This window comes from Coregonus lavaretus (assembly GCF_964263955.1).
Source record: "Coregonus lavaretus genome assembly, chromosome: 38".
In the NCBI taxonomy this organism is placed as follows: Eukaryota; Metazoa; Chordata; class Actinopteri; order Salmoniformes; family Salmonidae; genus Coregonus; species Coregonus lavaretus.
This window is the reverse complement of record NC_140025.1, coordinates 1,309,113-1,321,170: the sequence shown is the minus strand read 5'-3', so window position 1 is coordinate 1,321,170 and position 12,058 is coordinate 1,309,113. Positions and strand designations below refer to the sequence as shown.

General features: G+C 38.9%; 1 protein-coding gene across 1 annotated transcript; it reads right to left on the bottom strand.

Annotated features, from left to right (window-relative positions):
* Positions 1–793: 793 nt before the first annotated feature.
* LOC311112251 (dipeptidyl peptidase 4-like) lies at positions 794–11,197 on the bottom strand. Its single transcript, XM_084155299.1, has 25 exons — positions 11,113–11,197; positions 10,884–10,971; positions 10,237–10,329; positions 9,803–9,894; positions 9,602–9,676; positions 9,317–9,369; positions 8,708–8,780; positions 8,182–8,302; positions 6,170–6,324; positions 5,635–5,732; positions 5,356–5,497; positions 5,066–5,104; positions 4,843–4,941; positions 4,618–4,742; positions 4,350–4,474; positions 4,088–4,138; positions 3,900–3,998; positions 3,718–3,787; positions 3,301–3,495; positions 2,652–2,706; positions 2,384–2,483; positions 2,203–2,261; positions 2,007–2,079; positions 1,682–1,755; positions 794–1,539 (listed from the first exon to the last, which is right to left on the bottom strand). Exons 1-25 carry the CDS (start codon positions 11,113–11,115, stop codon positions 1,447–1,449), a joined length of 2,250 nt encoding a protein of 749 aa, XP_084011425.1. The 5' UTR covers positions 11,116–11,197; the 3' UTR covers positions 794–1,446.
* Between the last annotated feature and the right edge of the window lie 861 nt (positions 11,198–12,058).

Here is a 12,058-nt window from a genome sequence, read left to right as displayed (position 1 = left end):
TCTTCTTATTGGTGTCCTTTTAGTAGTGGTTTCTTTGCAGCAATTTGACCATGAAGGCCTGATTCACACAGTCCCCTCTGAACAGTTGATGTTGAGTTGTCAGTTACGTGAACACTGTGAAGCATTTATTTGGGCTGCAATTTCTGAGGCTGGTAACTCTAATAAACTTATCCTCTGCAGCAGAGGTAACTCTGGGTCTTCCATTCCTGTGGCGGTCCTCACGAGAGCAGGTTTCATCATAGTGCTTGATGGTTTTTGCGACTGCATTTGAAGAAACTTTCAAAGTTCTTGAAATGTTCCGTATTGACTGACCTTCATGTCTTTAAGTAATGATGGACTGTCGTTTCTCTTTGCTTATTTGAGCTGTTCTTGCCATAATATGGACTTGGTCTTTTACCAAATAGGGCTATCTTCTGTATACCCCCCACCTTGTCACAACACAACTGATTGTCTCAAACGCATTAAGAAGGAAATCAATTCCACAAATTCACTTTTAAGAAGGCACACCTGTTAATTGAAATGCATTCCAGGTGACTACCTCATGAAGCTGGTTGAGAGAATGCCAAGAGTGTGCAAAGCTGTCATCAAGGCAAAGGGTGGCTATTTGAAGAATCTCAAATATAAAATATATTTTGATTTGTTTAACACTTTTTTGGTTACTACATGATTCCATATGTGTTATTTCATAGTTCTGATGTCTTCACTATTATTCTACAATGTAAAAAAAATGTAAAAATAAAGAAAAGCCCTTGAGTGAGTAGGTGTGTCCAAACTTTTGAATGGTAGTGTAGATTTAAACACATTTATTGAAACAGTAGACACAGACACTGTAGGTACAAAGGTCTTCCAAGATTCCCTCTATAAAAACATACAGTATATTTGTGAAATGTGAAATATAAACCAATATAATGTATGGACATTAATGTTGATACCTCATAAATAAAACAGTGCAATCAAGGCCCATTGATAGATACAAGTCAGACAGGCTTAGTCACTGGCTGTTAAGTTCTCACAAAACTCTTTGGTATTTCAATATAATCACATCCTTCATTTAAAATGTAACCTCGTAACTCACAGTTTTTAAATAACTTTATAGAGAGAGGAGTTTCAGCACCTTTGGTCTTTTGGAGTATATATTTGGGAACTGGCTCAAACAACTTTAATAGGACAGGGAAACGTTCAATTACATTTACATCATTTAGCAGACGCTCTAATGCAGAGCTATTTACACGAGCAATTACGGTTAAGTGCCTTGCTCAAGGGCACATCAACAGATTTTTCACCTAGTTGGCTCGGGATTCAAACCAGCGACCTTTTGGTAACTGGCCAAACGGTCTTAACTGCTAGGCTACCTGCTGTCCAAATTAATTGCAAATGAATTTGGGGCAGTTTGGTTATCGTTGGGCAAGCATCAGGGCAGGTTGGGCATCATTTGTTCGAATGACATCAGGCAAAGCACTTCTGGAGGAAGTGACTCATGTGGGTATAGACATGCTGATTGGCTGAACCATCAAGACCATGGTCCTTGTCCGTGTACCACTGTAGTAAAGGGATAGAAAGAAGGAATTAGCACAGATCATTTGTTTATTGAAAAAGTGTTTTCATTGAGCAGGTTCATTGAGGTTTAAAGCTCTACAACCACTGATTGTGTAGATAACTCATCTCAAATCTAAATATTTACCATAGCCTCAAAGTCCACTTGTTCCTCAACCAGAGCTTCGGCTATCTGAGCAGCTTGCTGAAAATGAACGTTGTCTGAAACAAATAGAGAGATAAAAATACATGTCTTACAGAATCCGATGTGACCAGTGTTTTCTTTTTCTCATATAATATGGTAAAGTCTCTTAAAAAGTATGTTCACTGATTAGTTAAGACTTTTAGCTTCATCAACTAATGGGTTTACAAAGTCAAATGAATAGTCTAGACTCTAAACATTGCATGGTTGTTAATTGCACACGTGGTGTGTTTTTAAAAGAACATTCCAGAAATACTAGAGGAGGCTTCACCATCTGCTGTCCCATGGATGAGAAGGTATTGCACTGATTTGAAGTTCTTAGCTCTGGCTGTCACTGTGGAGTTCTGTAAAATACATTTACATTTTGTTATTTCCGTGGAACGTAATAACAGTGTGGATAATACAGACCATAGTATAAAATTGTGTGTATAAATGGCCATTTAAAATGTTGCCTTTGGTAAACTTACGTTGTAGAATTCAAGATTTTCTGAAGGTTGATTCATATAACGTTCTGTGTAGATTGAATCTGAAATATTGAAAGTAGGGAAAAATGTATGGATAATTTGCAATGATTTACAATTATATATTTAACTAACATGTATATTATTGTAAATATATTAATAACATATCAATAACAGAATGGCATACCATAATACTCCCACTTGGAAACTGGGGCAACTGCCATTCCACATTTGAAAACTCCACTCCCAGCTCCCAAAACCATTGACGTGACATAACCTCCATAGGACTATAAAACACAAACAGATGATTTTGGCCTTGAATTCAGATAAGATTAGATTAATCAAGGCACACACACAAGATGATTGTACACGAGCTGCATTTCATTACATTGCACTTGATGGTCCGAACGGATCATATTTTCAAACCCTATGCTTAAAGAAAAACTTTAACTTACCCAACCCCAAATTGCTATTCTGCCTTTGTCGACAAAGCCCATATTGGTGAATTCCCTGAAAGAGAAAAGTGACTTGCTGTGATTGGGAACCACCAGTACAAACTCTAATTCATTTAAACGTGATGGTCAATTGAAAGAGGTTCTAATGGACCATGCCCACTGATGGTCAATGGTCTAACTAATATCTCTACTGCCCTTAGTCTGTGAGTCATCACCGTCCCCCTGACGTGAAATAAGGAAGAGGAAAGTAATGTTGCATTCCAGCTGACCCCATGTGACGTCTGATCAGTCACATCATTAGCCTGGTGGTCAGATCATTATGTGCTTTAACCAACACCTCTGTCACGTCCGTTGTCCTGCCAGACAGGATATATTTAGCGTGAGTTGACGAAAGTGGAGATGAGGAGGAGTTAGATGAAGCACATAAAGATCTGTCCACCAGGATATTGCATCACAAAGCTCAAACCATAAAAGCCTTGGAATCTCTAATTCAAGCTCTAAATATCTATGTAGATATATTGTGTTATATCATGTTGTCTTAATGTCACTTTGCAGTGTGACACAGTATGATACAAAGTAAGCTGTTTGAGTCAGTTGGACATACTGTAGCTATCGACTTGGCTACTGTTCAACCACGGTTCAACCTTACTTTGCGGCCGTTATCTGATCTTCCACCTCATAGGTTCCCAGACGTCGGTAGATGGAGTGCATTAACTTGTCGCCTTGGTAACCACTTCCCCTTCCATCGAAGCTGGCAACGATGACCTTCTCCGTGCTCGCCAGGTATGCAGACCAGCCCAACCTATAGCGGTAGTCTGCTTTCTGACTGCAAGGCCCTGCATACCTGGAACACAAAAGAGAAAGAAACACATTATAGTTAGGGTGCAGAGTTTTCCCTGACCACTTGAGCTCACCAGGAAACGCTACAGACTTCTGAATTTAACTAGGGCCCAGAGTATTTCCTGCTCGTCAGGTTTAACTCCAGGCCCTTGTTATTACTACAGGAATTCATCATAAGACAAAGCAGATCATGTATTCACAGAGATGAATTAATGAACATTCGTACACATCAATAAGTAAGGGGTATTTCTTGGATTTGTCAAATCCAGGAGGCAAGGTCATCTGGTACCAAAGATCTGTCGGGATAAACAGAAACATCCATCAATGGGTATCAAGTTAGGGATGTCCCATTTATTTTAATAGCAGTTGAAAGATTAAATTGAAGTCTTTAATAGTTGAAAGCCTTACTGAATTCCCCTTGCTTGATAAAGCCATGTCGCATGGTGGGCATGTGGATCTCAGACAGAAGGCCTTCCAAAGCCGTGTTGTCCTCAAGAACCTGAATCTCTAAACAGGACGGTGAGAAGATGCACTGTCACGGTGCATGGTATATATCATTTATTTCCATCATACACTTGTAAATGTAACTGGCCTACCTGAGCCAGTGTCCCTGTTGTCCCTGAGAGTATACAGAGGTAGTCCAGGGCCTGTGAAGACCAACAAATATTTAATATGTTGTGTGTGTGTCCTCCCAAATGATCTAGAAGCACTACTACTACTACTACTACTACAAAAACTATCATTTAAAAATAAATATACCGGCTGGGAGCTACAGTATTCTGATGACTTGACTGCACAACGCTGTTGGTGTATTGGGTTGTGTAGTGTGTGTGTGTGTGTGTTGTGTGGCTGACGGACCTGAGCAGTCCATGCGGAAGAAAGAGGCATCATGGCTGAAGTAAGCTGAGTTGTATTGACACCTGTCCTCATTCAGGGTACAGGTCAGGCACTGGGTGGTGGGGGGAGTGGCTCCGAGAATGATCCTGACACACACACAGACAACTGACATGATTCTATTGGCTACAAATATAGAGCGATAGTACGTCATAGGTTATGCATGTTAGAAATGAACACCGCATGAGCATGACAGAACCAAGGCATGAAAATGAAAGAGTGATATTCTTACTTGTAAATGTTTCTCCCTCCTGGTTTGTCACCATATTGGTTGCTTGAATAGTATATGGCATTGTTAGTCACTTTTAAAATGTCAATGACCTCCCAAGCCCCCGTGGTGACAGCTGTTGCTGTGCCCTGCAAGGACCACATACAAATATTACAAATGAAGTGTGTATCATAACCATGTCTGGGTTACTGAGAAGGTATGCAGTTAGGTGTACTACTTAGTACTTACACCTGTTACGTGATGAATATGTTTATAGCCGTCAGTGTTACTCATCACAATGTAAAAACTGGCTTTGTCCGCCGATAAGGTAGGATTAGAAGGTGAAAACTAGAAAACAAAGATAATGTATTTATTTACAGTAATAATCAATAGTTGTTACTTGGTAAATGATGTTTTTATGGCCCATGTTTACATACATGTTCATATTGTTGTGTTCATATAAAGTACATACCCGTCCGATCCAACCTGTCTTGCTTGTCAAGTCAAGTTTCTGAAAACACAACAAAAAAGTATATAATTTGATGGTTAATTGTAATTAATAGGAAATAATTTTTTTGTCATTCGTACAGTGTGATCCTCTCTGTGTGACATATTAAGACCCCAACAAGTTCTCAGAGAGGAGTGGAGAGGAGAGGAGAGGAGAGGAGAGGAGAGGAGAGGAGAGGAGAGGAGAGGAGAGGAGAGGAGGAGAGGAGAGGAGGAGCGGCAGGAAAGCGTGGGGGGGGGGGGTTTATGACGTACCTCTACCGCATTCTCGATCCAGGTGTTTCCGGCTGTGTTGAAGTCGTAGATCTGAAAGCGGAGCTCGTTCTGTTTCCTCTTCTGCCACTGGACAGCGATGCGTTCATCCGTTAACCAGCTGACTGTGGCTAAATAGTGATCACTGTAAAAAACACACTACTTGTCTCACAGCTTACGCCTAAAATGAATTTTTAAATTCTAAAGCAATGTGTTTCTCTCCTAATCTAACGGTAAAAAATGACATTGTATAATGTATTGTGTACTACTGAGTTTCATTACCCTGCACCAACTGAAGCTGGCACAACAACTTCTGTGATGATTGATGTGTTTGCAGTATCAACCACAAATAGCTTCACCACTGGATTGGGAGTACCAGGCTAAAAGATGGAGAAAAAAATTACATTTATGCAAAACTATTCAGATGAAATAAAAACAAACTTTGGGTCTTATAGGTTGCTTTCTTACAAGCAAGCACATCTTTAAAATGTATTTTTTTATGTCTTGTTTTATAATGACTATAGACACAGTATCAACGCATTAATATGTGACAATACAGAGTATATGACTCTATTCAAATACACAGTCGTCAAGAAAGGTTTCCGAATTGGGAAATCGCGGACCAATATAATTTTATTGGGACAGCTTAGACCTAAAAGTACCCAGAGTTGTGATAAAACAACATGCTTTTAACCCAGAGGCCTTATGGTCCAGAGTCCAGTTCCCTTATCAACTGCCACAGAACCTCATGCCAATAATGACGTACTCCAACACACTTTTTAGATACACATCAAACATACATAAAGTGTAATCTTACCTTAGGATAGGGGAAAATTACAGTGTCAGGATACTGTTCCTTCCCATACCAGGAATACTCAATGTTTTGGACCAGAGTGTCGTTAAACTCAGCATAGGCCAGATACCTCCCTCCAGGTGACCACCACATTGCCTCGTAAGAAGAGAACATTTCCTCTAACAAACAAACAATCCAAAAACACTGTCAGGCCTACATCAAGATGGCACATCTATTTTGTGTGTTGTGTTTGCCTGTGTGGCTTAAACTCTTCACAGACTTCTGTGTTGTCAAAAGAGAAACTTGTTCACTAGGGACTGTATAATCACATTTTACACAATTCACATCACAGTGCTGACTAATATGGACTAATTATAGTAAGAGGTACAGTTAAAATCGGAAGTTTACATACACTTAGGTTGGAGTCATTAAAACTTGTTTTTCAACCACTCCACAAATTTCTTGTTAACAAACTATCGTTTTGGCAAGTCGGTTAGGACATCTACTTTGTGCATGACACAAGTAATTTTTCCAACAATTGTTTAAAGACAGATTATTTCACTGTATCACAATTCCAGTGGGTCAGAAGTTTACATACACTAAGTTGACTGTGCCTTTAAACAGCTTCCAGAAAAGGATGTCATGGCTTTAGAAGCTTCTGATAGAATAATTGACATCATTTGAGTGAATTGGAGGTGTACCCGTGGATGTATTTCAAGGCCTACCTTCAAACTTAGTCCCTCTTTGCTTGACATCATGGGAAAATCAAAAGAAATCAGCCAAGACCTCCACAAAAGAAAATGTAGACCTCCACAAGTCTGGTTCATCCTTGGGAGCAATTTGCAAATGCCTGAAGGTACCACGTTCATCTGTACAAACAATAGTACGCAAGTATAAACACCATGGGACCACGCAGCCGTCATACCGCTCAGGAAGGAGACGCGTTCTGTCTCCTAGAGATGAACGTACTTTGGTGCGAAAAGTGCAAATCAATCCCAGAACAACAGCAAAGGACCTTGTGAAGATGCTGGAGGAAACGGGTACAAAAGTATCTATATCCACAGTAAAACGAGTCCTATATCGACCTGAAAGGCCGCTCAGCAAGGAAGAAGCCACTGCTCCAAAACTGCCATAAAAAAGCCAGACTACGGTTTGCAACTGCACATGGGGACAAAGATCGTACTTTTTGGAGAAATGTCCTCTGGTCTGCTGAAACAAAAATAGAACTGTTTGGCCATAATGACCATCGTTATGTTTGGAGGAAAAAGGGGGCACTTGCAAGCCGAAGAACACCATCCCAACTGTGAAGCACGGGGGTGGCAGCATCATGCTGTGGGGGTGCTTTGCTGCAGGAGGGACTGGTGCACTTCACAAAATAGATGGGATAGGAAGGAAAATAATGTGGATTTATTGATGCAACATCTCAAGACATCAGTCAGGAAGTTAAAGCTTGGTCGCAAATGGGTCTTCCAAGTGGACAATGACCCCAAGCATACTTCCAAAGTTGTGGCAAAATGGCTTAAGGACAACAAAGTCAAGGTATTGGAGTGGCCATCACAAAGCCCTGACCTCAATCCTATAGAACATTTGTGGGCAGAACTGAAAAAGCGTGTGCGAGCAAGGAGGCCTACAAACCTGACTCAATTACACCAGCTCTGTCAGGAGGAATGGGCCAAAATTCACCCAACTTATTGTGGGAAGCTTGTGGAAGGCTACCCGAAACGTTTGACCCAAGTTAAACAATTTAAAGGCAATGCTACCAAATACTAATTGAGTGTATGTAAACTTCTGACCCACTGGGACTGTGATGAAAGAAATAAAAACTGAAATAAAAATTCTCTAATATTATTCTGACATTTCACATTCTTAAAATAAAGTGGTGATCCTAACTGACCTAAGACATGGAATTTTTACTAGGATTAAATGTCAGGAATTGTGAAAAACTGAGTTAAAATGTATTTGGCTAAGGTGTATTTAAACTTCCGACTTCAACTGTATGTAAGATTCACAGCTAGCATCTTGTATGTATTGCTTACCCTCATACACCCAATCTGGAATGCCATTTAAGATTTTGTTGTGTTCTCCGTTGAAGGTCACCTGAATGGCCTTAGCGGTAGGGCTGGTCTTCACATAGACATTATTTTCCCACACAAATGCCTGTATGTGAGAGGAGCAAAGATATGGAGATACGTCTTAATGACTCAAGTTCCTCTTTCACCATGGTATAACACTGTAATATGCATAATAGTGTGCAATGTCTTTTGGTTGGCCTAGTAACCTGTAATATCATGTTTAGAGTAACAGTAACCAATTACATGTTGTGAATAAGTTATTTATTTGGAGCATGACAAATGTGATCTTTGAGCATTTCAGCTTTGAACTGAAGACAAGCAAAAGTGCATGTTGTATTGTTGGGTCAGTCCTATTGATGATGAGTGTTTGGAAGACGTGTTGAATTAAAAGTATATGTCACCCGTTATAAGAGTGTAATGGGTCAGCCTCTGGAAAAGCATAGTATATAAACAAATCCAATGGTTTCTCTCAAGTTTCCTTTTAACCTACCATTTTGTTGCCTGTTGGCGCCCATGCAAACAAATGGACTTCGTGAGGAATGTCTGGTGTACTGAGAAATGTCCTAAAATGAGAATAAATAAAAACTAACAGTATTAATGTCTGTTTGACAAAACACCATACAGTGCATTCGGAAAGTATTCAGACCCTGAGCACCTGAGCTCAATTTCGAGTCTCAGCAAAGGCTCTGAAAACGTATGTAAATAACGTATTTCTGTTGTTATTTGTAATACATTTGCAAAGATTTCTAAACCTGTTTTCGTTTTGTCATTATGGGGTATTGTGTGTAGATTTGATGAGGATTATTATTTTTTACATCCATTTTAGAATAAGGCTGTAACGTAACAAAATGTGGAAAAAGGGAAGGGGGTCTGAATACTTTCTGAATGCGCTGTAAATGCGTCCCTATAAATTGTTTGCAGTAAACATGACATTTTATGGCCCTCTTCAGTTCCTCTATTTGTTGAGTATTGTTGACCATTTCCTGCACTAGTCCCATGAATAAAATGAAACTCCCTATGTTCTCTACACTGCATATGTAATTCTCAAAGTTAAAGGGATATTGCAGATGTGTGTATAGAACAGTTGAAAGAGACTTACGAGCTTGCCAAATCATAGAGAGAATATGAAGCTGTGAAGGAGTGTCTCCATATCTGTTGAAACAAATGAAATTATAATTAGGAATTTGATTAGTAGCACAGATCAATTACTTATATAAATTACTTAATACATTAATTCAATTTGATCAAAATTGCAGGGCAATTACTTTGGGCACGTAAGTCTGATTCTGCAACAACAACCACACCTCAATGACATATCACACATAGCAACTTCACAGCAGGATAGCACAACAGCAACAAATCATTAAATATCACAAGACATTACCTTAGTCCAATTGCTCTTGAAAGCAACATATTTTCGATCAGCAGACACTACATAATCATAGGCAGCCACTTGATCCTGTTTTTCAACAACAACAAAAAGGAACTGTGTTATACATGACACAAGCACTCCTTCCTTCACCATACTTACTTCCAAATATGCATAGACACAGACCGACACACACACCCACGAGGGGTATCTTACAAATGTGATGCTGCTCAGGAATTCTGAGTTGTTTCCCGTAATCAGGTTGTGAAGGAAGATGGAGTCGTCTTTTTTATGCAGATACTCATGGTCTATGGGGAGGGGAAAGAGGAGTTTAAAAGTAATGAACTAACTGACGTTTAAGATGAAATATCAGCACTGATGATTTAACATAAAGCGAAAGTGTGCCATTTGAATAGATACAGTATATTGGCCTAGTATCATTTTTTATTGTTTCTTATCATTTTGTAATGGGAACATTGTAATATAATAATAAAAGTGTTGTGTTGTTGACTTGTATCTAAACGTGCATCCTTCCAGGGTTAGAGTGTTGTATAATACATTTCAGGCACGCAATTACTGACTTGATTAAACATAACAGCCATCCACTCATTTACATACAGTTGATTGATTGGGCTTCTAGGGTGTTTTACCTGAGATCCAGCGCATGTTGTACGATCTGGTCCTGATGGAACTATTGAAGACATCACTGAGAGTGAACGTCCTCTGAGCATTCACTTTTTCCTCTGAAACATGGGGCTCAAAGATAGCATTCACTGATTTCTCATACTATACTGTATACTAGGAGGAATGTATGAGTGAAAAAGAGAAAAAGTCATAGGCTACTGTAATGACTCAAGATTACAATGCATGTACACATGATTAAACAGGTCTTGATAAAAATAGATATGGATCTTGGGAGGAGGACTGCAAGGTTGTAACAGATATACAATATACATTTGACTGGGTTTGTAGAGCCGCTATAACTGAACTAAATATGTTAATGGGATAAAGTTATACAAATGTGGTACCTGCATATACGATGTGATATTGCAACAAGGTCCTGCATTTCTAAAGCAATAAAGCACTAGGCCTACATGTTTGAATGGCACATGCATTATGTCAAAGTGTCTATTTTATGCAGTGTTCTGTTAAAATAATACAATATTATTATCCAGTGTATGCAATGTTCTATTGTAGTAATAAAATACTTATTCTGAACATTTTTTTTTTTTTTTACAGTTATGGTAGGCTACAATTTAATGGGTCCTTGAAAGCAATTGAAAGTGGAACCACTCACCGTTCAGATACAATGCTGTGGGCACTGCTATCAAGATGATGACGACAGCAAGCCCCAAAAGTCCCAACACCACCTTACCTATGCAATTCTGTCAAAGGTGAATAGGATGACCGAAAGAAGTTATGAATGAAATAGTTGTTTGAGGTATCTAGATATGCAACACTTATTTTTCAACAAAATGTTATGTTGTATTATCAACAGATTCTTGTCATTGAGTTTTTAAGTTTACCATCCTGCCGACTTGAAGGTGGTGAATCCGTTTATCTTCAAAACCACATTGACAGAAAACAAGTTACCCACTCAACTGTTGAAGTGTAACTGGTGCAAAATAAAGTTATGCGCAAGAGAATTTCTGTTAAATATTATCTCAACGTCGGTTATAAAGGAAGGGGCAATAAAATTCCGTAGTCCAAAGTAAAGTTTGAAGTTTAAACGTGTATTCTTTTCCCCAGCGCCTGTCTTTGTGGAGAAGTTGATGCTTACTTACTGTCTAATCTATTAACGGATTGCATCCATACACATATTTCATACACAATGAAACCATCCACAAAGACAGGCGCTGGGGAAAAGCATTGTAGAACAAGAATAGCCTTCACCACACAAATTCGATAGGCATCCATTTTTTTAACTTCGAAATCCAGACCCTGAATTTATAGTATTTATTTTATAATTCCATTCAATCTCAATTAGGCCTAAATGTTTTCTCTCTTTTTTGAAGGGAATTGTTTGGGGATTTTGTAAGGCATATGTCTTTGTGAGGGCAGGCTAGTCACATATGACTCTTGAGTGAATATCAACAATAAGCTGATGTTTCATGTCTCACTGCTAATGGTATAAAAACAATGTAGCCTATTCACAGCTGCATTGGATGACACTGACTTCAAAGTTGGGCTACAGCTAATGCACTAGCATCTCCCTGCACATTGGGTCAAAAGGTTATCACTACTCTACAATACTCATGGCCATAAATTATATTTACAGACTTATTAATTAACTTTCTCCTTGGGTTTCAGGTCAGCTTCCTCTCTTTAAGCCGTGTGGGATCTCAACAGATGTGTGTTAACAAATACAGGCCTACATTCAGATACAGTATATGTGAGAACTATATGAGTGTACATATTAAGTGTAATTTTTTTTAATTTTTTTTTTTATTGTTTGCTTTCCTATGAATATTT